This window comes from Haliaeetus albicilla, chromosome 4, assembly GCF_947461875.1.
Source record: "Haliaeetus albicilla chromosome 4, bHalAlb1.1, whole genome shotgun sequence".
Lineage (NCBI taxonomy): Eukaryota > Metazoa > Chordata > Aves > Accipitriformes > Accipitridae > Haliaeetus > Haliaeetus albicilla.
In genome coordinates this window covers 17,522,303-17,548,595 of record NC_091486.1, presented here as the reverse complement: position 1 = coordinate 17,548,595, position 26,293 = coordinate 17,522,303, and the positions used below count along the sequence as shown (strand labels likewise).

The 26,293-nt window shown below is 53.1% G+C and overlaps 1 protein-coding gene and 1 long non-coding RNA gene across 2 annotated transcripts; one reads left to right on the top strand and one right to left on the bottom strand.

Moving 5' to 3' along the window:
• Nucleotides 1–1,172, bottom strand: LOC138685060 (uncharacterized). The gene is made up of 2 exons (XR_011324301.1): nucleotides 1,047–1,172; nucleotides 1–182 (listed from the first exon to the last, which is right to left on the bottom strand). It is a non-coding gene; the product is annotated as an uncharacterized lncRNA (long non-coding RNA).
• IGFBP5 (insulin like growth factor binding protein 5) lies at nucleotides 180–25,969 on the top strand. Its single transcript, XM_069781101.1, has 4 exons — nucleotides 180–1,210; nucleotides 20,592–20,818; nucleotides 20,984–21,103; nucleotides 21,535–25,969. The coding sequence occupies exons 1-4, from the start codon at nucleotides 880–882 to the stop codon at nucleotides 21,664–21,666; spliced, it is 810 nt and encodes a 269-aa protein (XP_069637202.1). The 5' UTR covers nucleotides 180–879; the 3' UTR covers nucleotides 21,667–25,969.
• The last annotated feature ends 324 nt before the right edge of the window (nucleotides 25,970–26,293 follow it).

Genomic DNA, 26,293 nt, shown 5'->3' with positions numbered 1-26,293 from the left:
TTTTTCTTTTTTTGCCTTTTTTTTTTTGCCTTTTTTTGGCTTTTTTTTTTCTCCGCTTTTTTTGCCTTTGCAAATCTTGGAAGAGGAAAGCGGGAGGGTTGAACAGAGCCGATCGAAACACAACTTTGCTTCATACCAAGCTTCCCAGCAGCTCGCTGCGTCGGGAGAGACTTTTTCTCCTCCTGCAGAAGAAGAGAGAGGGAAGGGGAGCTTTGCATCCCCTCTTCCTTCTCCTGCGTTTCCCCCTCCCCACCACCCCCCCCCCCGCCCCTTGACTGCTTTGATGCATTAATAGCAGGACACTGGTTTTCAAGGAACTTTGCTCCCTTCCCAACCTGCCTCCTCCCAGCCCTTTGGGAAGAGTGTGTGTGTGCGTGTGTGTGAAATCGCCGTCCCACCTCCCCAAACCCCCCTGCTCCTCCACGCCTCCCCTTGCAACCTGTAGGCTGTGCAACCCCTGCAGGCTTTTCTCCCTTTCCCCCCCTCCTTCCCTCCCCCTCTCTTTTTGCGCTCCCGCGGATCGCGGTGCGAATTCCCCCTTTCGAGGCGAGCAAAAGCTGAAAGAAGGAGAAAAAGGAAACAAAAAAAAAAAGACAAAAAGCAAACCTAGACACCCCCCCCCCCTTCCTAACGCCAAAAGCAAAGCAGGAGGGTCTCGCACCCCGAGAATAAACCCCGGAGCGGGGCGCCTGCAAGCAGGGGCTGCGCTTTCCGCCCCTTTTCCTTTTTGAATTTTTTTTTATTTATTTTTTTTGAATTTTTTTTTTTTTTTGCCCCCGAAGGGGCAAGCGGAAAGCAAGCACCGCCCGCCCGCCCCCCCCCCCCCGCCCCCCGCCGGCGGCAGCCCCCCGCGCCCCGTCCCGCAGCATCCCCGCCGCGATGCTGCTGCGGCTCCTGGTGCTGCTGGGCGCCTGCCCGGGGCTGTCGCGGTGCCTGGGCTCCTTCGTGCAGTGCGAGCCCTGCGACGGCAAGGCGCTGTCGCTCTGCCCGCCGCCGCCGCTGGGCTGCGAGCTGGTGAAGGAGCCGGGCTGCGGCTGCTGCCTCACCTGCGCCCTGCCCGCCGGCCAGCCCTGCGGCGTCTACACCGAGCGCTGCGCCCGCGGGCTCCGCTGCCTCCCGCGCCAGGGCGAGGAGAAGCCGCTGCACGCCCTGCTCCACGGCACGGCCGTCTGCCTCAGCGAGAAGAGCTACCGCGAGCAAGCCAAGGCCGGTGAGTGACCCCCGCTTCTCCCACCCTCCTCCTGCCCGGATGCTTCTCCGCCTCGCCGGCTCCTTTTCCATCTTTCCCACCGCTGTTCCCACCCCGCCACCATCTCCCGGCTGCGTTTTCCCTCTTTCCGGGGGCTCTCCCATGCCCCTCCGCTTGCTTTTCTGCCTTTCCGGCTCCCTTTCGCTCTTTCCGCCCGCTTTTCTGCTCCCTCCCACTGGCTGCTCTTCCCTGTCCCCCCGGCTGCGTTCCCATCCTTCCGGCTGCTTTTCCGTCTTCCAGGTGCCCTCCCGTGCCCCCGCTTGCTTTTCCTCCTTCCCGGCCACTTTTCCATCTTTCCGCCCGCTTTCCCATCCCCTCCCTCCTCAGCCGCTCTTCCATCCCCCCTCCCCCGCGGTGTGCTTTTCTGCCTTCCCGGCTGCTCTTCCATTCCCCTCCACCACCACCAGCTGCTTTTCCATCTTTCTGGCTACTTTTACATCCTTCTGCCTGATTTTTCTCTCTCACAGACACATACACACACCCTGGCTGCTTTTCCATCTTTCCAGCTATTTCCCTGTTCCCTCCCCTCCCCACCCCCTCCACCGGCAGCTTTTCCAAGCCCCCGGTTGCTGCTTCTCCACCACCACCACTTCCCCTGCCTGCTCTGCCATCCCCCTATTGCTTTTCCACCTTTCCAGCTACTTTTCCATCTTTCCGGCTGCTCTTCCACCCACCCCCAGTTGCTTTTCCGTCTTTCTGGCTGCTCTTCCATCCCCCCCAGCCGCTTTTCCATCTTTGCAGGTACTCTTCCATCCCCCTAGCTGTTCTTCCATGCCCCCCGCTGCTTTTCCCATCCTTCTTTCCATCCATCCCCTGGTCGAACCTCCCGTTGCATCATCTCACAGTCTTCCTCACCCTCCCTTCCATCATCACCTCAGGGTTGTCCCATCCCCAGTGGAAAGCTTTTCTTCCCCCACCTCCCAGATGCGCCCTTTTAGTCACAGCTGCATCCCAGTCCTTCCCCAGTTGCATCCCTTCCATCTTTCCTGCATCCCTGTCTTCACCCTCTCCCTGACCCCTTTCTCTCACCATATCCTCCACCTTGCTCTGGGGCCTGAGCTGGCCTCTGCAGCTTGAGGTACAGGGGAGGGCAGGGCACCTCCTTGCAACCATCTGCCCCATCCCCAAAGTCCTCAGCCACCCCGGGGTTTGTTGCTCAGCCTCCCACTTTCTCCCTGAAATTGTTGCAGCCTGCTCCTCCTGGCTGCCCGCTGCTGGACGTCTTTGTTGGGCAACAGGGTTTAGCCCAGGGAGGTGAAGGGAGCAGGTGCATTAGGGACAGGGAATCTGCAACTGCAAAAAATAATGATGGTGTTGCTAAGAATCATGAAGAATAGGTTAAAAGCAAGCATGAAGGCTGGCATGGTAGCACCAGTGCAAAAAGCCAAGCTTCTGAAATGTTTGCACCTTGCACGTGACAAAAGCACGAAAGAAAGTGCTCCTTTACTTTGGCACTCGTTTAACTCCCATTTCTGGATCGCGTAGCTTGTGCAAACACACTTTCCCTGTACTCCTCCAAATACATCTGTATTTCTGCCACAGTGTGAAGGGGAGGCAGGGAGGGTGTCTGTATGTCCAGGGGACTGGGGAACCACTTGGCAAAAAAAACCCAGAAACAAGCCCCCCACTTTTTTTTGGTCCATGAAAAAGTCATTTTTGCTTGTTAGCAAGCTTCTGCTTATACCCACGCAATGGGAATCCATTTCTCCTTCCTAGCACCTAATAAATCTTGATGCTTTTATTATTTTTCCCCTTTGCTGCTTGCAGGCAGTGGTTGCGTTGCTATGCTCCATCCTTCACAGCAAAACCAAATTCTGTGTGTATAACCTCCCCCCTCCCTCAAATGACAACAAATGTCCAAACTTCCTTAAAATCAGCCAGAAACAGCAAAGCTGAGCTTGGTTTTCTGAAGGGGAGCTGGAAGGGGTGAGGGCTGGGAGGGGACCTGCGCAGGGAGCTGCGGGTGAAGCCAGGAGCCGCGTTCCTGCCGTGGAGCCCAGGAAGCCGGGCAATAACCCGCTGGCAGTGGAGCTATGCGAAGTATCCCGGAGCGCGTCATCCCCGGTGTTTATTTACTCTGCGCGTATGTGTGCGCGGCCGGGGGCAGGCGGTGTGGTCGGGAAGGCAGAGCTATGCAGCTGAAACCCAGCGGCAGCTGGGAGAGCGGGGCCGATCCTCGTGCCCCTGGTGAGGGTGCCCCGTGCAGACCAAAGGCCCCCAGAAAAGCTTTGGCACTCGTCTCCCCGCTTGAATCTCCTCTTGTTCCACCTGCCTCGCTCTTCCCAAAGAAGCTGGTCCGTCAGCAGGTGCTTTGCCTGAAACTTTGGCCAGTCCCCTTGTAATATCGCTGCTTCTGGTTTTCTTGGGATAGGCAGCACCCGTTGAATGAACGAGGAGAGGGATAGGAAAGAGCTTGCAGGTTAGTTGCAAAACCAACCCCTTGGCACTACCTGCACTTCCAGTTGGACTCCCCGAGCGCCGCAGGGGGCTCTTTTCGACAGGTTTTGTTCACAGCCGGGAGATGAGCCTGGATCGGAAAAGCTGCTGCAAGAAGCCGCGGGAGACCGGCAGGCTCCTCTTGAGATTTGCACGATTGCAAAAAAGAAATAAAAAATAAATCAGGAATTCCTGAGGACAGGGAGGGAAAAAACTCTCTTGGCATTCGACTGGTAGCGTGTGAGAACAAAGTATATTTTCATAGGCGTGTTTCTAAGCAACGGGGCAAGGAAAGAAATTAAGTTTGACTTGAACTTTCTGGCCTCTGCCAGTTTGGCCAGCAGTGCAGGGACCGTGTGCTGGGGAAGCTGGCCTGGCCCTCTGGTCTGTCAATGACCAAAATTGGCCCTGAGCTGCGAACCACTGAGAAAGAATCAGCACTCTGCAAAATAAACTATGTGACAGCAGCGAGGACTAGATCAAACTGCTTTTCTATCTATTTCTGCTCTTGCGCTGGCTGAGTTTAAAATCGCAGATGCTTTCCTCCTTATAGTCGAGGTGGAGACGCAGCAAGCGGTATTATAAGAGCCCAAGCCTGGGAGGCCAGGCTTGGCTCTCCTGTAGACCAGAGATGTCTTGCCTGGGGACAAGATGCTGCTGGGTACCGTGCCTCAGTTTCCTCATCTGTAAGCTGGGCACAGCAGTACTGAGAAACGCTGGAGCTACTGGGCAGAATGTGCTCCTGGTTTGCTGAGAGGTCGGAAATGAAAGCAAGTGTGGGATTAAAGGGCTTTGGTAAGGCTCGTTTTAAGTACAGGGATGTGTAGGTACTGACGGGACGGTCTCTGTTAGTCCTTCCTGGCACAGCAGTCAGACACTGTCCTCTACCGAAAGCCAAACATTACGGCTGTAATTGACTGTTCCTGGTAAAAACCATGAATGAGCTTCATTTATGGCACAGGCTGCAGGAATCTGGATTTTCTCTGTTTTGTTTAGGTTTCCTTTGAAATACACCACGTCTTTCCATTTTTCTCCCCCCGTGCTCCCACCAGACTTCTTCCTGCTGAGACAGCAAGGTCAGGCCAAGCACCGGGGAGCGGAGGGCACAGATTGGAGCCTGCTGCCCTAAAAAGGCTCGTGGAAAAACAAAGGTTGTCAAATATTTCCTTCTCCTCTCTCATTCCTGCTCTCTTTCTAGAAAGCGAGCAAGACTTGGCAAGTTTCCTCACGAAACCGTGAGCCAACGATAACCAGGAGGGGAAAGGCGGGGGTTGCAGAACTAGCCCTAAGAAAATCGTCTTTGCTGCGTCAGCTGGAAGTAGGCGGAGGAGGAGTGCTGCTGAGCCCAAGTTTCCTGCAGCTCGTGTTCGGTGCAGTCCTTTATCCCTCCCCGACATATTCCCCCCCTACCCTGTTTCTCCTTCCCGTGCTCTTCTTCTGCTCCCCGTTCAGGGATGCGGGGGCTTCAGGGGCAAGCGATGGGGACGCGGCGGGGCAGGTGGGCAGCCCTTCGCCAAGGTCTGGGGCGAGGGTGAGGGTTAGGGCAGGGGTTTGTGGGAGTGGGGTTTGGGACGTGCCAGCCTGCAAACGTGTCGCTTGGGGAGGGACCCGGCGGGTGCAAGCGGCAGGTCCTTTGTGCAAAGCAACTCCCGAGCTGTCAAGGCAAAAGCTAGTAGCAACAGGCCTGCAAAGCCTCGGATCCAAAACAGGAAAATCTCCATTTTTCTTTTGATCTGAAGTTTCAACAACAGTAACAATATATTAAAAAAAAAAATAAAAGAAGAGGGTGAAATCCATCAGGTGCCAGCAAGAGAGCCAGGTTTCTGCGGTGTGTGTGTATGGGGGAGGGAGGGATGGGGTGGTTCAAACAGGAAAGGAGGGGCCTTGGCTGGAAAGATTTTTCGGCAGTCTGGTTTCTAAGGAAGGAGTGAGAATATTAAGTAGTTGATACAAATGAAATTCCTTCTGGGTGCCAGCAGAGTTCACCGGAGAAAAGACGTGGCTCTATGCGTGTGTGCGTGCATGCATGAGTGATAGAGCTGGTCCCAGCTCCCGTGCAGCGCTGTCAGCCTGGACCCGCTCCAGGTGAACGAAGGGAGCCCCTCCAGAGCGTGTACCGCTGCAGCGGAGATCGGGGACTGGCCTTAAACAGGAGCCTCTGCAAACCTGAGGGATGTTGGAAGAAGGCTGTGTGCCTCCTCGTGTCGATATTTAAGCACCAGCATCCTGTGCCCAGATGACCGTCGTGGCTTTGGCACGTCGGTGGCCTGAGCGCGGTTGTGTGCGACTGGAAGTGTTTGCATGACTGCGGGGTGAGGTGTCCCGTCAGGCTTGGAAGAGAGGGGTAGGAGAGCTCGGGTACGTTTTGCGCCAGCTTTGGGACAGCTCCTGGTTTCTCTTGGTCATGGAGTTTGGCACACGCGTGTCAGGGCAGCCGGGGAGGAAGGAGAGGAGGAGAAGCAGCGAGCGGGCGCTGTCTCGCACAGAGCGTGGTGCTCTGCTTCCTCCTAACGTCCGCTGGAAGTTTTACCCACGCTGGATCGAAAGGCGTCGCAGATGTAGGAGCAGCTGCGAGAGCTGTTATAGTGGTGGTGGTTCCCAGCGCTCTTCACCCAAACTGGAAAGCCTGGGAGCAGTCTGGGAAGGGGGGCAGGAACCTCAGCCCCTCCGGGGCTCGTCCTCCTCTGCTCAGTGTGGCGAGCCGCTAAGAACAGTTGCAGCTCGTTTCACCTGTGCTAAGTCACAGGGGAGATAAAAGGGCCCATGGCACAGCAAATCCTGCCTATTTTTTACCAAGCACTTAGTAGTGCAAATTCAAGGTCAGAGATAAAGAAAAGCAGAATTTGGCTGGAACACACCTGCCCCTCGATGTGGGGTGCAGAGCAGCAGGATTAATGTGCACAAGGAAGATATGCATGTGAGCATACACACACACGTACCCACATTCACACGCCCACACACGCCTGCACAAACATTTAATGTGTGCAAACACACACACGGAGCATTTTTGTCTCTGGGGGAAGAATGGTTTCCAGGCAGCACACACAAACCTCTTTTAGGTGCAGTGGTTCTGCTTATGACTGGCACATTGGTATTTTGCCGTCAAGATCAGATATTGGCGTACAGACCGGCCTACCCTATCCTCCCACTGAGGGCTGAGAAATGAGGTGCAGGAGGTAAGCATATCAAACAAGGGGAGGCAAGGAAGGAGATAGAGGCAAGATATTCCTCCCAGCCAGCTGTGTGGATCCGAACTCACCCCCTCCATGTTTGGAGGTGGGTTGTATTTTCTGGATGGACTAAGTCTACGTTAGTTAAATACCCTGAAAGATATCCCAGTGAAGGTGCAGATTGGTTGTGGCTTCCAGAGGGCCGACGATCCTCCTGCCGCGTGCCAGGGCTGGAGGGCACGTGCGGGGGGCAGTGGTGCCTGGTGGCATTGGTAGAGGATGCTGTGCCAGGGGCACTGAGTGTGCTGGGGCCCTGCAAACTTCTCTTTGCCCAGGCAGCAACAACTGGCTTTTGGGAAAGTGGGAAAGAACTGAATTGGGAAAAGATGGCAAATTTGCTGAAATGTGGCGAGTTGAGGGCAGGAGAAACAACCTCCAGCACTGAGGAGGAGGAGGCAGCAGGACTTGAGGACATGGTGCATGCAGAGGTCAAAGATGATCCAAAGAGTTTGGCCTGCGTGAACTCACTGGCAGCCAGCATAATAACCACCTAGTCATTTGTAAGGAGATTTTCTACAGGTAAAAAGATAGATATTATCTGATTATCCTCAGGACGGGTGTAGCCAAAAGCACAAGGAGGCTCTGCTGGCGAGGAGCAGAGGGAACCCTGGCTCACGTGCTGCAGTCCTTAAGACCTGGACCCCCAGGCCCATTTAGCGAGAGCCTCCATGCTGGCTCTCCCTGGGGTGATGTGCAGGGCTGCCTGTGGGTCACGGAGTGGCGTGGCAGCTGTGCCCACGCTCCCAGACCTGGGGGAGCTGCCCAATTGAGATCACTGGGCACGGATCATGCTTGATGCCTCTGCCCATCCAGGAAGGGTCACGTCACACCTGGTGATGAAGGAGTGAAATCCCCCATCCTCTCACCACTCAACCCCTGCGAGACACTGTCTATTCCTTCAGCTGGGTAGCCAAGGCAACTCTCAGCAAGATGTTGGTTTTGAGATGGGCCTTTGATGCTAGTGATCAGAGGGGACCCCTTAGCGTTTATGTCAAGCCATGGCTTGCCGTTAATCCCAGCGGAAGCCAGCATAGTGTGTTTGCAGAAATTTGGGACTCTTGGTGGTTTGATGCAGGCAAATTTGCTCTTAAGGAAGCAATTTCTCAGCGTGTTTTGGTGGACCTCCTGTCTGTTTATGATGTTTCCAGGAGAAGCGCGCTAACTGCCCATCAGTCCGTGTCTTTTAACCATCAGCTTCTGGCTGCAAGACCACATCTGCCTTAAGCTATGGCTGCAGGAAGGTCCAAGCCTCCCTGGCTGCAGGGAGGCTCTGGTCAACAGGCTAAACCTCGAGACGAGGCATCTTAAATTTATGCCTGTGGAGTCAGTGGGCACTTCTGTGTGTTTGCATAAAGCCTTGCTCTCACTATTGCCCACATTCTCCAGACCCCTCTGATATTGCCATCATTTTTCCCTGTGCCTCCACCCTTTTGATACTGCCTCTCTCACACTGAATGTGGAAACGGGGCGTCAATACCTCCCACAGCAAACTGGTACATCATTCCCTATTAGCCTGGCAGGGCTTGATCCTGCAAGATGCTGAGCACCTTTTCGCTATGCCCAGAGCATCACAGGCTTTCAGGCACCTAATCCTCTTCATGGGAGACAGCTACTTCAGTCCTGGAAGGACTGTGAGGCCAAAGCTGAAGACACTGTTGGCTTCAGTAGGATTGGAAAGCTCTTAGCAGCTGCCTGCCTCCAGGGCTGTTATTGCAGTTTGGTTTGTTTGCTTGTTGGATGGACACAGCTGGCTCACTGATGGAGATAATTGTTATGTTGATGGAGGTAACTGGTCTGGTTGCTATTTAAGGGCAAGAAGGTAATCCTGACAGATACTTGAGGAAATGATCCCCTAGCTAAACAAGAGAGGGAATGTATGTTAAAGGTAACTTTGGGGGCAAAGTTGGCCAATAGACTTAATTCTTTTTGTAGAAAACCAGTAGAAATACTTTCTTTTTCCAAATGCACATGGGATTCACCCTTGGAAGACAATTAAATCAACAGACCCATTTATTATTCATGCTTAAGAAATCAGATGTTATGCGTTGGACTAATGATGAAAATCTAGTAATTAAATAAGCCAGTGAACAACTATAGAACCTGGCTTTCACTTTTTAATTTAAAGGAGATGCTGGAAAAGAAAAGAAGTTCTATTAGGGAGGGACTGCATGTCTTATACCTGTCCAACAGTCAATTACGGTGCTGCCACAGCCACATGTATGTCTTAATACATCTTAATAATGTCTAAACACTAAGTGACATACAGTCACTTTACTTTCACTTGTGACTCCTGCTTTCCTGAAGAAATAGCAGAAACGGGTGAAATTTTACTGCATCATTTCATAAGCATTTCAGTATTCAGTTATTTGGTTTTGTAATAGCAGAGGCAGCTTGAGGTTGCAGGAAAAACAATGAAGTGCAACAGGGATCTTATCAATCCAGAAAGGCTCAGGACTGTCGTGGTTTAACCCCAGCAGGTAACTAAGCACCATGCAGCTGCTCACTCACTCCCCCCACCCAGTGGGATGGGGAGAGAATCCGGAAAAAAAAAGGTAAAACTTGTGGGTTGAGGTAAGAACAGTTTAGTAGAATAGAAGGGAAGAAACTAATAATGATAGTAACAACGATAATAAAATGACAATAATAATGAAAGGATTGGAATATACAAAACAAGTGATGCACAATGCAATTGCTCACCACTTGACGACCAATGCCCAGTTAGTTCCCGAGCAGTGATCCCGCCCTGCCCCAGGCCAACTCCCCCCCCGGTTTATATACCAGACATGGCATCACATGGTATGGAATACCCCGTTGGCCACTTTGGGTCAGCCACTTTGGGTCAGCTGTCCTGGCTATGTCCCCTCTCAACTTATAGTCCCCCTCCCTTCTTGCTGGCTGGGCATGAGAAGCTAAAAAATCCTTGATTTAGTCTAAATGCTACTTGGCAACAACTGAAAAAGTCAGTGTGTTATCAACATTATTCTCATACTGAACCCAAAACATAACACTATACCACCTACTAGAAAGAAAATTAACTATATCCCAGCTGAAACCAGGACACGGACCTGTGGCAAAGGGTGATCAGCTGTCTTTCTTAGAGTTTCAGACTCCAAAATTGAGATCTGTACCCTTTGCTCCATCAAGGGACCCGTGATATTTTTTTAACATTGAAAAGCATCTTTGCATCATGTGGGACCAAAGGGGTTTGGTTAGTGTATGCAATGGTACAGTGCAAGGAGGGAGATGGCTAGGAGAGGCAAGAGTCATCCGTTAGGATCAAGCTTGGGCAAGTTTCTGCTTATCAATATTGTCAGAGTGTGAACATCAAACTTCTGGTACTTTTTTGTGGTACTACTTAGGTGGACTGAGAGATTAAATAATGGCCAGGCCTACCCCAGGCAAAGGCTTTCTGAGAGAAGGAGCCATTAAGAAAGTAGAAGGGAGTCCTGAGGGCAGAGGTGGAAATCTCATCACTCGGAGCTTGTAAAAGTCAGGTTGGACAGTACATGTGGTGATGTGTCATCTGGTGCTGACACAGAGATGAGCAATGGATGATCTCACAGATCTTTTCCATCTGGTTTAAGGCAGAGCTGTGAAAGTCAGGCTGAAGGCCTAGAAATTAATCCAGGCTAGGCTGGAGGTTGCAATCACAGTTGCACACCTGAAATACTTGTGGTGTTGGAGCAGTTCTCATCTAGTGCCTGACACAGGTGCATCTCCAGACTCCACCTGATGTGCCTTCACCTCTTTCTCTGGGGCGGGCAAAGGGTTTGGCTTTCTTGGCTCTTCCAGTTAACTGGCTGCTGTTGAGGCTGACGGACACCCTCAATAACATAGGCGAGGATGGATCTTGTGATGGAGACCACCAGCCTCCAGTGGGAGCAGCCTCTCCCAGATTCCGTTTCAGCAGACCAGTTGTTAAAAGCTTCTGCTCAGTATGAAACTAAATCAGATTCAAAACCCTGACTAAAAGGCAAAAGCCACCTTCATCCACAAGCAGGCCAGAGAGCTTAGCATGAACTCTAGTGGCTACATCTCTGGTAGGACATCCTCTTCTCGGGATCATCTCCTTTAATAGAGAGGTTTCCTCTTAATTGCATGTTGTTCTCAGGGTAAAATGCTACAATATCCACAGTGACATCCCAGCTTTTGATGGCTGCCAGCAACACTCTTCTTGGTTATGGTTCTCTTTCTAAGGCCTTCTTAGCACCTGGCTCTACTATGATTTGTGATGTTTGGGTTTCAGTGATCAAGAGTAGCAGCGTCCTGGCAGTGTCCTGCTTTCAAGTCCAGGTTTCTTGACATCTCATGTATATTGACACCTGCCTTCAGCTGAGTTTTGGAGACAGGTCCCACATAGTCCAAGGGGGCAAAGCTACCTACTCTTCCTCCCTAGTGTCATTTCCTCCACTGCTGCTGTTGAGCTACCTCCATCCAAAAAAGTCCTCCTTGTGCCCTTCTTTCTCATCCAGTAATGATAGTTGATGGATGCTCTTAGGCTTCTCTTCCAACCCATCACACCTCCATTCCTAAAGACACAGCAAGATTTTTTTTCAGGTGATCCCTTCCCACCTGGTGGCCAGATGAGCAGTTCAAACCCTTTTATTTTCATTCAGAAGACCTGAAAATGTGTTTGTTTTCTAGGAAGGTTTTTCCCGTCTTTTTGCCACAGATAAACCCCACAGAGAAACTGCTGGTAAACAATTAAATTATGCTTGTCAGGAGCTACTTTAGATTTTCCTCACCTTTACTGTCAGTTAGGCAGAGACTGTCATGCAATCTTCTTCCCTGAGTTTTCCTTCTTTGCTCTTTTCTGCTCTTAGTTCCTTGGTAGCTGGGTGGGTTTTTTGCCACCTTTATTACAGGCGATGGAATCTGCCATTAGGGTGGCTTTGTTGGAAAAGATGCAAGACTGAGAAAGACTGAATGATTTCATCCTTTCCAGGAAGGAAGAATAAGTCTTGGTCACTATGATATTGAAAGATGTTTTATTTTGATTTCTCTGGGTTATTCTTCAATTCAGCTCTCAGCTTCTTCTGCAGTTTCAGCATATGGAATGGGAAACATCTGTAGTCTCCAGATGATATGAAGGAAATATGTTTTATCTTCCTATCATCAGTGCATCAGCAACAGGAGCTTTTTGATGTAAATCTAATCCTGAAATACTTCCTTCCCCTCCACTTGCCAATTCAGTTCCCTGGAAGATAACTTTGTTCAGGAAATGTCAGGCTTATGCAAGCAGCTATCTAGAAACAGAGTGCCTGCAATTTTGCAAGATGGCGCACGTCGGCATCATTTAATTGTAAAGGATGGATGTTTGTTCATCATCTTCCCGGAGGGAGAAACTCTGGAAAGTTTCCCAACTCTTTTACTGGTTAGACATTTTGGGTTCCCTCTTGCACTGAAACGGTTGTTGCTGGGAACACCAAGTCTCTGGCCACACTGCCTGTCCACCACAGGCCGAGACCTTCACCTGAACTTGGTGTGTCCTGTATATGCATTGCTAGCTCCCAAGCCTCTGTTGAGAATGGATTGTAGCCTGATTTAGGAGCTCTCCAGAGAGAAAGAGACAGGTCAAAGACAACAGTGAGCCGCCGTCCTTGCTTGTACATCCCAGGTCAGAACCAGCCCGGCCCTCCAGCTGGTGCCCAGACTTGGCTCTTCCAGCGCAGCATAGATGCTTGAAGCCTGCTGAACTAACAGCTAGCAACATGTAGGGAAGGAGCTTACGTCATGGAGATCCCCATCTCTAAACCTGCTTTTCTCCTTGCTCTAAAGAGTTGCTCCCAGGGACTTTTATTTTGTGGCTGCAGCAAGGAAGGGCAGCTCAGGAAAGTATCATTTGGCACACAGCAACGCAAATCCTTCCTTACGGTTCAAGTTCCCATAGCCGTACCTCTCCCACCTCCGTGGCCCTTGCTGGCACTGCGGAGAAGTGGTGCTGACCCAGAGATCCGTTTCTACAGATAGGCCCTGCACTTCCAGAGCAGACCAAAACATGAACTAGTTCCCTTGAGAGCTCCTTTCCCACATGCTGAGCTGCATTTCTCCCCCATCAGCTCTGTATGAGAACACTGAGGTCATCAGACCAATGATCTCCCTTTCCCATGAATCCTTTGTGAACCTGGGGGCAGCCCAAGCACCTGATATTCATGCTCCGCAGGTGAGACCTGGCTGAGGCAGCAGAATCTGCATCCACAGGTTTCTGCTGAGGAGACACAAATCTCCTGAGAAAGAGCTGGTCTTCCAGGCTAGTTCAGAAAAGCCCAAACGATAACTTTAAAAAAAAAAGGCCACAGTATAGCACATCCCTCTGCCATCCATCCCCGCTCTCCAAGGCTCTTCTGGTATTCCTGAGCTGTTCCCAAGCATCCTACTGGGCCTTGGCTTAATAAAATGGAGATAAGTCTTAACCTAGGGTTGAGTTCTTCCAGCCCTCTGGCTGCTTTTCCGTCTATTCTCTGAGCTTGGTCCCACTGATCCATACCCTTCTCTTTAAAGGTGTCTCTGTGGGACAAGAGAGTGAGGTCCCAGCAACTTTCACCATGCTGTCGCAGGGATTTAAGGTACTGGGATACCCCAGAACTCTCTTCCAAAAGCTTGTGTGGATTTTGGGCCATGGACTATTTGGACTCTGATCATATGTCTTTGGTAGGGGACTCAGCATGGTGGGGCAGAGTGGGTGTTTTTGTGGGTGCTCCATGATGCTTTGGCTGCTAAAGACTTCCTTCCACACCCTGCAAATCACAAAGGTGATTTGCTGCCTTCAGCAGCCATTGAGGTACCTAATTCCCAGTGAAGGAAATACGAGTCAGGGTTTTCTTACCGCTGCTCCTGTGCCTATAAAACAGTTTGGCACTGCCGGCCATGAGAGCTGCACCACAGGCTGCAAGGGGACCAGTACTGAAGAGATGGGGGGATTTATCTTTCTTAACTTCACACCTTTGGAGGCCTAAGGGAGACCACTGGAGTCACAGGAGGAGAGACTGGCGCCTCCAGAGATATGTCGTTCCACCCTAAAATCGGTGCCCAAGCCAAATGATGGGGCTGGTCACAATTTGGAGGGTGCAGCATCTCTGCAATGACTTAGACATGGAGTCGAGCCATCCAGCGAAGCCCCAACACCTCTGTGTTAGCGGTCAGGCATTACTTAACACAGATCTGTCGTAAACGCTCGTTCCACATCGCTGGGACTTGGGGGAGGTGGGGTGGCAGTCCAAGCACGGCTGCTGTTTTTCTGTCTTTCTCGGTGCGTGGTGTCTCCTCCCAGGCTGTCATCGCCCACGAGCATCACCAGCGCGCTCCCTTGCCAGTCCCCTCCAGACCGGCCTGCCGTCGAGTCCCCACCAAAGCACAAAAGTTCGTCGGAAGTCCAAGGCCCATTGCAGCTGGCTCTCCCGCAGCCAACGCCCTGGGCTAGCGGAGGGACTGGCTGGAGCCTGCATCCCCGGCCCTGGCTGCTCCTCCTCCGGTGGGTGCCAGACGGCCTCAGGCTGGGCGGCCGCCTGAGATCACCGCCTGACTTCACCGGGGCGGTGGTCTGGAGCAGTGACTCCGGCCCTGGGCATCGCCTCTGAGCCGGCTCCGCTGCCCACCCCCGCGGGGCTGTGACGAGGGGCTGGGGGTCGTTCACCGCCACACTGGGCGCTTGTGCCTGTGACGGGAACATAAGCGAGCTGTTCTTCATTAGGGCAGTGAAAGCTCCCTTCTGTCTGGGCTGATCCCGGCAGCCTCTGGGGAGCTCAGGAATGCTTTTGCTCAGTTGTGCTCTCCAGCTGCCGAAGGGCGCGAGATGAGATGACCCTCCTCGCTCTGCATCCCTTCCCTGCCTGCATTTCAAGAATGCAAACGCAGCAGCTGTCCCTCTGTGCTGACCAGGAGGGAGGGAGTTTTATTTTCCCGTCATGGCCACAGGTGTAAGTCCAGGCTGGGGAGGAACTTGCCTCCATCCCAAGAGGTTTTGGTGTAGGTGAGGCACGACCCCTTCTCTGGAGTGGGGACAAGTGAGGAGGGCAGCTGGGGCAAATGCACGATGGGTCTTTTTACCAGCCAGGGACCTGAGCACAGGCTTCCTGTATAAAAGCCAATCTGAAGAAAAATGGGTACATCTCTAACACGATTGGCAAGTGCAAAAGCTGTTTTCAGGGACAGCACCGACGTTCCTTCTCTCCCAGCCACAGGGTGCCCAGGGAAGCTTTTTTGCATTGCCCACCAAGAACCAGTACCATAAAGGATAGGGGAGGAAGGAGTAGTGGGAGGATCCCGTCCCTCCGGCAGGTATAGGGAAGAAGACAAACATTGATCTCAGCAATCATTGCCTCTGCCTGCGTGTGCATGTAAAGTCCAGCAGGAACATGTAAGAAGCCAGCTTGGGGCTGCGCAGATAATGGAGCCGCCGTAGATAGCAGTCTGCAGCTGTTTGCGCGGGAGAGGTGTTGTTATGGGTGAAGCTTTGAGGGAATGTCCAGATCTGGCTCTGAGTAGCACTTCAGGGTCCTGATTGATGGGAACTGCAGAAAAATCCCTCCCTCTCTCCCCCAGCCTCTCCCATAAATGTTTTCCTTTTTCTGTTGCCAGCGTTGGCTGCCTAGGTGTCTGATCCCAAAACGTTGTCCCTCACCCCCAAAAAGAAAGCCAAGGTGTCAGAGATCACCTAGCTAGGTTTGGAAAATGCCACGTTGTTGTAAGCGGCAATGGGACAGAAACTGGGGTCCTCCAGAGACAGCTGCCACCAAGGCCCAAAATCACAAGGAGCCTGTTGGAAAAGCAGGGTGGGGGATCACTCATGGAGTCCTGCAGCTGAGGATATTTTCTTCCTGGGAATACTTGGTGGTAGCTCTTCATCCTGGGGGTAAATCCTCCTCTGGTGGAAAGCAGAGACATTGTGCACTGTTGCACTGTGCTGTATAGTGGGAGACACTGCTCTCTAAGCAGCAATGTTTCAGCCTTGGGCAATGTAAGCCTTAATTTCCATCTTGCAATGAGCACCTCTAAACAGAGATGGCTGAGTCTGGGGGCAAAGGAAGGACAGGGCAACTTCTCAAGGTCTCCACCAGTGACATTTGCTGTCATTCCTATGCTAGAGGTTTAACTGAGATCCCCATTAAGTCTTTCTCCAACACCTTCCTGCTTAAGTGGTGTATTATGCTAGTGCTCATGCTGTAAATAATAATAATCATGATAATAATCAAGAGGGCTGTTTAGCAAAGTTGTGCTATGGTTGTGCTTGTTCTTCTTAGGTGCATTGTGGCTTTGGGGGCGGGGGGGGTTGAACAGGACAGCAAGTCCTTTAGCAGTGGGCTGTGGATGTAACAAGCATGGATCATTAGCAGCAGCGGTCAATAGATAACTTTTCCTACCTTCCTGCCAGAAACCGATGAAAATGCATTACGAAAATTCAAGCCTCCTAGCCATTTGGAACAAGCTTCCTGCTCCTCTCTGTAATGTCAGCAAGCAGGGAGGTGGCGTTCCCACACGCCCCACACCCACATGTGTACGCACACACACACCCTGTGGGGACCTCACACGTGTCCAAAACGTCTGGAGTACAGAAGCACACAGGCTGGGTTTTGGCCTAGGTGCAGGAAGGTGCACAGACTGCTCTGGGTGATGTCTGTCAAGATCAGCAGGGAGCGGGACAGGAGCAATTTGCAGTTTCCCAGAAATTGTGCCTTGTATTTTGCTACTCCATGTCCCTTCTGTAGGGGCAGGGTGAAAGGGTTGAAAATGGCTCCTGCCAGGGAGCTCCCTCTGGCCAGCCTGGAGTGGGGAGAGGGCACTAAGCCCTCAGCCCTGAGGCAGAAGACAGCCCACACTCCACTATGGGTATTTTCTATCTCCCCGGGCTCAGGGGACCCTGCATGAATTAGGACATCAACAACAGTCCTTCTGGCCTGGCTTGTGTCGGGAGCATCTCCAGATGCTCACCCCTCTTTCCCTGGGTCCTCCAGGGGCACCACAGCATCAGACCAGACACAAAGCCGTGGGGTGGCTCTGAGTTGAGTTCAGTCTTCTGCCTTGGCTGTAGGGTCAGCATCCCCTTGAGGTGGCTACAGGCCAGGTCTCCCCTCCAGACTAGCCAGGCATCCTCAGTTTGGCCAGCAATGCCATTCTTCTGTGTGGCCAGTGAGCCTGGGACCTCCGCTGAGAGGTCACCTCCTCCTGAGGAGTGGGGAGAAGGGATGGAGATGTGAAAGCCAGCCACCTCCTGCTTCCCACTGTCCCCTGCCTGGGGACACGGTGAGTAGGGCCTCCCTGTGTATGCCTTGTGCCCATAGCTGACATACGGAGATGTAGCACGCTCTGCCCCTGCAAATAGCCGCCTGTCCGAAACCCAATCGCCAGGTTGGCAAGGCGGAGGGGAGTAAGCAGGAAGGGGCTGTGCGGCGGGCCAGATCCTGACAGTGAGGGAGGAGGAACTCCAGCCTCCTTCCTGAGTCTCAGACAGGCACAATTAGGGCTCATTTGGGGAAACTGGACATTGCTCCTGCTGGCATCTCTTCGGGAGCAGAAGTGCAGTGGTGCCAGCGCTGCTTGCCACGAGCCAGCCCCAGGGTGGCAGATGGAGGTTAACGAATGAGCTGGTGAGCGAGGCTGGACAGGCGGGTGCAGGGGCTCCGGAGATGCTGACATGGGTGTCTGGTCCTAGCTGCAGCGGGTGGCTGCGGGTTGATATGGATGAGCTGGCCAGGAGGCGAAGCGGGGGGACTGTGTGAGTGCCGCCTGCCCCAGCTCTGCCTTTCTCTGTTGTGTTGGCACCGGGAAGCTCCCCCACCAGCTGCCCATAGCTTGTCAGGAGTTTGTGTGTCAGATACCTATGCCCTTCAGTTTGACAAAATTGTCTTGATAGTATCAAATTAGAGAACAGATAGTCGAGTGCATGAGCAAGGGCTGCTTCAGCCTTGTTGCTGAAGGAAATCAGGCTATCAAAAACATCAGAGGGTGGAGGAAAGGCATCCCTCCAGGGCATCCATGGGGTTTTCACTGGGAAATAAAGACCCAGACTAGATACCACTGCTGAGTAGCAGATAGTGGATGAGTCCCACCACAGCCGTCCCTTGTTATATCGCTTGAGCAGGGACCCGTGTGTGCTGGGGAGGGCCAAGGGGGTCGGTTCCAGGTGCTTTTTCGCCCCTGCAGGAGGCACTGGACTTAGGCTGGGAACTGGGCAGCTTTCAATGCACGCCAGCCCTCGGCTCCATCTGCAGAGCACTGGGCTCCTGTGGCTCCCACGTCCCCTTGCCGACAGGGCTCCACATTAGCCCCCAGCTGCCAGACCGCTCTGGCTGGCTGGCAGCTTGCAGAAAGCAGAGAAATAAAGTGTTTGCAGAGGCTGAAGCTGCTGACTGTCTGAGCAGGCTCAGCCGCTGCAAACACACATTGCACTGCGAGTCCTGGGAACTGGACACCCTGTGCTGTTTTTCTGACTAAATCCTCATTGCTTTGTCCCATTTGTTTGTTGTTTTAGGTTTGCCCAGGTAGCTGTGCCTCTCATGTTTGTTATTGCAGGGGTAATGAGCTGTGCCCCTCTTGTGTTATTTGTAGGGTTGCCTGCACCGGTGTGAATCCTCCCCTCCCTTTAATTACCTTGGGAGGCAGCCTGGGGAGATGTGCTGGCTCTGCTGCATCCAGCCCTGGCAGTCAGTGCCAGAGGGGATTCCTGGGACAGATCACAGTGTGTTTCATTGCCGTGGAAGGGCTTAGTCACTGTGGATGTCTCCAGTCTCCTTTCAGACCTCGAATTGCCACAAAATCTTTGTGGCAAAGGATGCTCTTCTACTGCACCTTCTACAGTGTCATTTCCTGGGGGGACAAGATCATTCCCAATTTAATCAATTCCTTCTCTATCCCTTGTCTGTCATGCCCTTATAATAGAGGAGCCCCAACCTGTGGGGGCCTTTGAGTCCTGCAGCAAGAAAAAAAACCCCAAACGTACAAGCATCATGGGGTAAAATGGCAAGAGAATTCCATCCTGGGGATATGTGTGAGTCCTGGGGATGGTGCATGGGGTTATTTACATTGCTGTGGGCAGTTAGGAAGGTGCTGAGTCTGGGATGCTGACCCAGCTCTCTTCTTGTGCAAAGAGACAAAAAAAAAAGGCTGCTTTAATAAATAAGTAGCTGTGGAAAACTTTCCAGTTTTGCTGGAGGAGGGCAGGTCTGCCTTGGCAAGGAGGAAGAGGAAACCGGTAGCTGTGGCAGGCCTGGGGGTCCAGCAACCAGCCTGTCCCTCAGCCACCTCCAAGGCCACCCAGCTGGGGCTGTGTGTGACAGGCCAGTGCTACCATCTGCTGCTGAGCAGTGCATCCATCCCCTCTTGCCAGGCATCCCCTGGGCACCCCTGGGCAGCCTGGTGGGGCAGAGCCATCCTCCTCGCCCCTGGGGTGCATGTGGGCTCCAGGGAGCTGCCAGTCTGCAGGGAGACTCCTGTTTGCCTTGTTCGGGGGTGTTTATCCGCTTTTATTTTCATCCTGAGCCTTTTTCTTATGTCCCGACAGTGATGTTGTGATTGGTTCCCTGCTACCTTCACCATAGGGTTGCAGGAGGGGATGAGCGGGGTTCACTGGCATCGAAGTCACTGGAGACACCGTGCAGGGAGGGATTTCAGCCACTCTGATGCTTTTCCTCCCACCGCAGTGGGTTGCCCCATGCCTGCTCGCTGGCCCCAGCACAAAACTGGCGTGAGTGCAGGGCTGCTGGGAACCAGGGACTGGGAGACTGGGAGCCTCAGGAGCCTTAAACTCTGTTCAAATTTAGTCCAGAAATAACCCTTTTTCACTCCAGTGGCTGTACTAAATGTCACAAGTCATCTAAGTTTAGACTGTCACCAGCTCTCTCCTATATATAACCATGCAGGGCTCCTGACTGCATCCCGCTGGCACAGGTCACACTGGGGCGATCCGGGGGGTGTATAGGGAGGCGACTGCCATGGGCAGAGCCTAAACGCTCTCCTCCCTTGTCGTCGGTACTACTGGTGGCAGCTACGGTCAGGCAGCACTGCTCGGCAGCGTTACCCCAGGCTTTGCCAGCTGCTCAGCGGGTGGCAGCGGACAGGGGCTGGTTCAGTCCTGTGAGTGTGGGGCTGCAGACTGAGGACCCTGGAGATCCCAGCACTTGTTAGACATGTCTTCGGCATCACTGCCAAAGTGTCTGCCCAAACACATGGTGGCTTTGCTGTGGGATTGACCTTGACTTTGGAGTTGTCTCATCTTTGAGCATCCCTAGCTTTTGCTCTTGCATCTGCAAGGCATGGTGGGGTGTGAATTTGTCACTTAATCTTCTCACCATGGCTAAAGAGGGGCTACTCTGCCACATTTTGTGTGTCATCTGGTCCTTTCTGGGTTTGGGATAAGCCACCCACCAGTCCTTCTGCGCTGACACACTGCAAACAATGGTGGTCTTATATGTAGGAGCCCATCCTGACTCCCAGCTCCTCCATGCCCTCAGACATCTTCCTATCCTGAGCTCGGGGGTCACACAAAAGCCATGCCAGGTCCCACACAGTGGGATAAAGCCGGGGCTGTAGGCAGCAGCTGGGAAAAAGATTTCTTTGGTCATTTGTTCCCATCCTGCCTGGTGCAAAGATGTCATCTGGGGTCAGGCAGGAGGCTCTCTGTGCGAAAGAAAGCCCCAGTCAGCTCCTGGAGACCTGACGGTTCGGTACCCCCTCCCTTCCAGAACGGGAGTCCCGAGAGCACGAGGAGCCAACCACGTCAGAGATGACGGAGGAGACCTACCCACCCAAGGCCTACCGGCCCAAGCACGGGCGCCTCTCCGAGCTCAAGGCTGAGGCCCTGAAGAAGGACCGCCGAAAGAAGCTGACGCTGGCCAAGTTTGTGGGCATGGCGGAGAACACGGCGCACCCTCGCGTCGTCATCCCTGAGCTCCGGCAAGAGTTTGAGCTGGTGGGTGCCTTCGCCTTCCCTCTGCAGGGCTCCTGCGGGTGGGGGGGCTTTGCCCGCTGGGGAGCATGTGCCGGTGAGGGGGGACAGGGGACCTGGGGGCATTTGCAGCTGGAGGCTTGCTGCAGGGTGCTCCCCTTCTCACGCTCCACTTCTCCCTGCTCGCAGGGTCCTTGCCGCAGGCACATGGAGGCATCCCTGCAGGAGCTCAAGAGCAGCCAGCGGATGGTCCCACGTGCTGTCCACCTCCCCAACTGCGACCGAAAAGGCTTCTACAAGAGGAAGCAGGTAAGAAAGAGCCCCGCATGGCTTCCCATCCAGGGAATCCGAAGGTTTCCAAAGGGATGCTTCCCATCCAGGTTCTGCTGCCCTGGATGAAAAGGATGGAGGTTTTTCCTCTACTGGACTGGTGGGGAGGGTTGCTGTGAGCATCTCCAGGCACAGTTGGTGGTGGGTGGCCTTGCGAGTGCCATCTGGCCTGAGGCAAGCATCCTGAAGGAGCTGGTGTGGGAGGAGGAGAAGGCAGAGAGCCCCAGGCTGGGGTAGCAGCAGGGATGGAGATGTGCTGAAAGCGGAGAGCCGGAGCTAGGTCCTACCCAGGGGATTGCATCGCTGGGGTGAAAGGGGCAAAGCACAGGGCTGGTCCTGGTACCAGCGCAAGGAAGCCACGCGGCATCTGGAGGCCAGGTCCTGATCTCTGCCCTTGGGTATCTCCCCAGTGCAAGCCCTCCCGAGGCCGGAAGCGTGGGTTGTGTTGGTGCGTGGACAAATACGGCATGAAGCTGCCAGGGACTGACTACCTGAGCGGAGACCTGCAGTGCCACGCGTTCGACAGCAGCAACGTGGAGTGAAGTCGCATCCCCTCCCTCTGCCCCATCACTACCTACCCAGGCTCCCTTCCACCCTCCCCCCACACCTCCCCGTGCCCCGGGACTCCGATTCCTTTCATCTCATGTAAGAAGAAAAAAAGAAAGGAAAAGAAAAAAGAGAAAGGAAGGAAAAGAAAAAAGAGAAAGGAAAGAAAAAAAGCAAAAGGGAAAGAAAGAAGTAAAGAAAGGAAAAGCAAAAAGAAAAGAAAGGAAAAAAGAGAAAAGAAAAAGAAAGAAAAAAGAAAAAAGAAAAGAAAAGAGAAGAAAAGAGAAGAAAAGAAAGGAAAAGAAAGGAAAAGAAGAGAAAAGAAAAGAGAAAAACAAACCCTGAAGAAACTGAGGACTCGGAATCTACAGCAGCCTCTTGACAACAAGGACTCAGCAAGGAAAGGACAGAGCCAGAGACAAACCAGCTGCGGCCACTCCACCGTCCCGCGCCTCCCCGTGCCTCTCCCCAATGCCACCCACGCCCCCCTGCCATGAGCAGAAGCCACCCTGATGTAGGAAGCTCTCCGAGTTGGTGATTTTCCAGTACGGGTTTTGGGCAGGTTAATTTTCTTTTTTTTTTTTTTTTTTTTGGGTTAGCTAGTTGTTTTCTAAAGGGTCTCAAGAGAAAACCTTGTGGCCACCAGCATTCCCCCTCCTTGCTGCAGTCCTCCGGAGTCTCCTCCCCACATCACTGGGACTCACTCGAGTCAATTTGACTTGACTTCAGCCTCAAACGACCACCCCGGATCCAGGCAGATTTTGACACGTTGGGAGGAGGAGTGGGACTGCTGGCTTCGTGTCTGGAGATGAGCCAGGGAGGTAAACACAGCTCCTGCAATGGCATGAATACTCCCCCAAAAATATTTGTGGACTTCAAAAAGAAATCGTCCAAAAAGGAAAGATACCCTTCTCCATCTGGTTCCTCTCAAATGGGAGGTCAGAAATCTTTTTGGACAAGCGGGACTCTAACCATTGTCCATCCAGGTGTGGAAGTGTTTGTCATGTGCATGTGTGTGTGTGCACAGATGTGGCTTTCCCTCCTTGCAAAACTTCGCCTCAAAACCTGCAATCTGGAGGGCTTAACTGTAAGCAGGGAGAGATGCTGCCCCCCCCCAAAAACAATAATAACCTGCTGGACTAAGCACGGGAGCAGAGTTAGAGAGGAGCATCGGTGCCTGCGGGATCAGGGCCCCGCCGACGCCAAGGGCTGCATCCCAGCTGACCCCACAGATACTCCATCACCGTCCAGACTGAAGCATCCCTATGTGGGAACAGGGGGATTGGGGCCAAAACTCTTCATCACCCTTTGCTGCCACGAGGAAGACCAACTATGGAGATTTTTTTTTTCTTTTTTCACAGCCAAAAAAGTGGTTTGCTCCAGGGGAAAAAATATCCCAAACCTACTCTTTGTTTTGTCTTGGATTTTTGTTAAGTCTGGTTTATAACCTGTCCCATGGGTAGGAAAACGCTGGTCTCCATCCTTTTGCATTGAGGATACTGCTCACATTGCCACGGCTGATTCCTGCCAACCTACAGTAAGATCCTGCGATGGGCTCTCACCTTTAACCTGGGACCCAGCTCCTTGTTGAGCGACAGCAGCCACCATACCGCGGAGACCCACTGCCTCAGGCATGCTGGGACAGCCCTCGGCTGCCTTTCTGACTTTTTTGTTGTTTTTAATTTTTACATTTGATTTTTGGGACTGTTGCCTCTCGTTTCCCCATGACAAGGGTCTCCAGGATGTTGGCGCTGGGAGGAGATCCTGCAGCAAAGGAAATGAAGGAAAGGAAAGCGAGCTGTGGGGTCTGGGTGCTGTGGTCCCAGTGGGCAAACATGCACCCGCCGGGTACCATATCCCACTGCCATGGCTGGAGATGGCAGCTGGCGCCGGTCAGAGGACACAGCTCATCTCAGGGGGAAGGTTTTTGCACCCTTAAAGGCCCTTTGAGCATCCCGGAGCCAAGCAGAGAGGAAAGGGGGTCCGCAGCACCACTGGGTCCCCACCAGTGGGGATGGGGCACGGGGGATTTGACGCCAAGGGGGTCTGGTGGAGACTCCTCTCCATCACCAGTCGGGCGCCCTCATAGCCTCCCACGGCATGGCACCACTCCCCCAAGCACCCCGTGGGGCCCCCCACCAGGACGCTTGCCCTGATCGAGGGCAGGACTGGACACCCCGCAGTTATTTCCCTCGGAGTTGCGGCGGGGGCGAGTTTTGCCAATGGACTTCCACGGAGACCTGGTGGGGCATGTTTGGAGCTGGGGGTGAGGTGTCTTCCCTTGCTGAAAAGAAGGGAGAGTGCCACCAAATGCAGATCTGCCCCCCCCAAAAAAAAACCTGCCAGAGCAGTGTGACCCCGTGTTGCTGGAGGGGAGCACAGCAGGTTCTGGGGGAGGGACCCCTCTGGGCTCTGCAGGGCTGATGGAGCTGGGTCGGTTTGACCAGGGTGGTGGGTTAATGGTGCCGTGAAGGTGGGGTGAAGAATGGGGTAAAGGGGGCAGGTGGAGGAGGAGGAGCTTGTGCCATCCCCAAGGGCCACAGGTCGCCATTGTCACCACTGTCTCCCGTCTCCTCCGCTCGCCAGTCCCCGTGCAAAACCTCCTGACTGTTATAGGCCAGTACCACCTTCCCCAGGACCCTTCTCTCCCCCTCTTTCTTGCTTTTTGTTCATTTGTTTGTTTGTTTTGTTGTTTGATTTCCCAAAACTTGAAAGCCTTTGGCTGCAGCGAAAGGAGGCGTGCCATTGGGGCAGGATGGGAGCGGGCAGAGGGATGGCAGCTCCCCACAGACCTTAACTTTTGGGGCTGGTGCTTTTGCAGTGTGAGGGTCAGCTCACAGGGCCCGGTGGCGTTCTCATGACGTGGCCACCATGGTGACACTGGGAGGGGGACACAGGGTACCTCCCTGACCTCAGCCTACAAAGCAAGTCTCAGCCATGGCCCCAGGAGCCCAGAGCACCAAAATCAATCCCGCACAGCCTCCCTCCCCACCCTGCACATCCAGCAGTGGGACGGCACTGCCTGTCCTATCCCCTCCAACCTGGGGGGAGGAGGATGCAAGGAGGGGGCTGCACCACGCTCGCCCCCCCGCCAAGCCACCTTGGCTCCCGGGATGGGGCACCGACCAGCCCCCCCAGCCACCCGCTCCCTTGAGCATCCCTGGCAGGATGAGGCTGTTTGCAGGCTGCACTAATATTTAGGACTGGGGTTGGAGCCCGAGCGGATTCAGGAGGGGTTGGTCCCCCTCCAGGGGCAGCAGTGACGAGGTGTTCCTGTTCTCAGCACCCAGCATTTGGGGTGAGAAAACCAAAAGGGCAGATTTGGGAGCTGGGGAGGGCTGGGTGAGCAGCAGGGTTGGTCGAGGCACATGGGGAAGTTCTGGCAATTTGTGCATCAGGGAGAGGCGTGAGGCTTGGGCGTCTCCGGCCATGGTCTTTGCACCGACCCCACGCCGGTACCCGGGATGCTGGTTGGGAAGGAGAGGACAAGGATGGCGCAGGGGTCAGGACAGCCCTTCCACCACATCTCCCTGGGGATCGGCGCTCGGTGGCTGGGCTACCCCTTGTCTGTACTGCAGTGGACTTCGAAAACCACTAGTACAAGAGCATTTTGCACTATTTCTCTGCTCTCTCTCCCCCCCTTCTCTTTTTTCTCCCCCTTCCCCATGAAAACTCTCTTTTTTGTTGTTGGGGTTCTTTTTTTTGTTGTTGATTTTTTTTTTTTCCCGAACGGAGCATTGTATATTTAACGACTGACAGTTCACCTCGCTTCCAGACCGCTGTCCTGGCACTGGCTAGGAGCCCTGCCTACTGTGCCCCCCTCCCCAGCCCCGCCAGCCCCCCGCCACTGCCACTGGGACAGACGTCACTGCGCACGTTACCCACCGTTGTAACACAGTTGTTAAAACACACCAGATTCCGAGTTTCCTGCCTGGTTTTTATCTTTAAGCAATACTCACTACACATTTTACGGTAGCTTTTTATAGCTTTACATACATACGGTAGCTCTGTTGTTTCTTTTTGTTTTGTTTTTGTTGTTTTTTTTTTTTCCAGTAAACAAGAAATACTCATAATCTTACTGGTGGGAAAAAAAAAAAGCAGTTTGTGAAAAACTGACAATGGAAGAAGAGCTTAATGCTCTGTTTAGCATTTTGTACTTAAAAAAAAAAAAATCTCACATTTTATTAAAAAGTGAAGATTGCTGTATACTATTTATTCAACTTATAATTTATGTTACTCTTTGATCTTTGTCTTTTCTCATGACAAAGCATTTATTTAATAAAGTTATGCATTCAGTTAGCTTGTGCCTGACCCTCGTGGAGCGTCTGCGTGCCAGGGCCAGCCAGTGAGCTGCTCCGGCCCCGAGCATCCCCTGGCCGGCTGCAATGTGCTCCTGGGGGCCCAGCCAGACCCATAGGGGTGCTGGGGGAGGTATAGGGCATGGGGTAATGTGGCGGCAGTGGTTTAGGAGAGCTTTTGATACCGGAGCAATAAGGCAGCGGTAAAATTGCAAGCTTGAGTTCAGAGCATCCGTAAAGCAGAGCTGCCCTATTTATTTTAGTAATTGCTTTGCATGGATGTGGCAGTGGGGCATGGCAACTGGGTTATGTGGGGGAGAGTGCC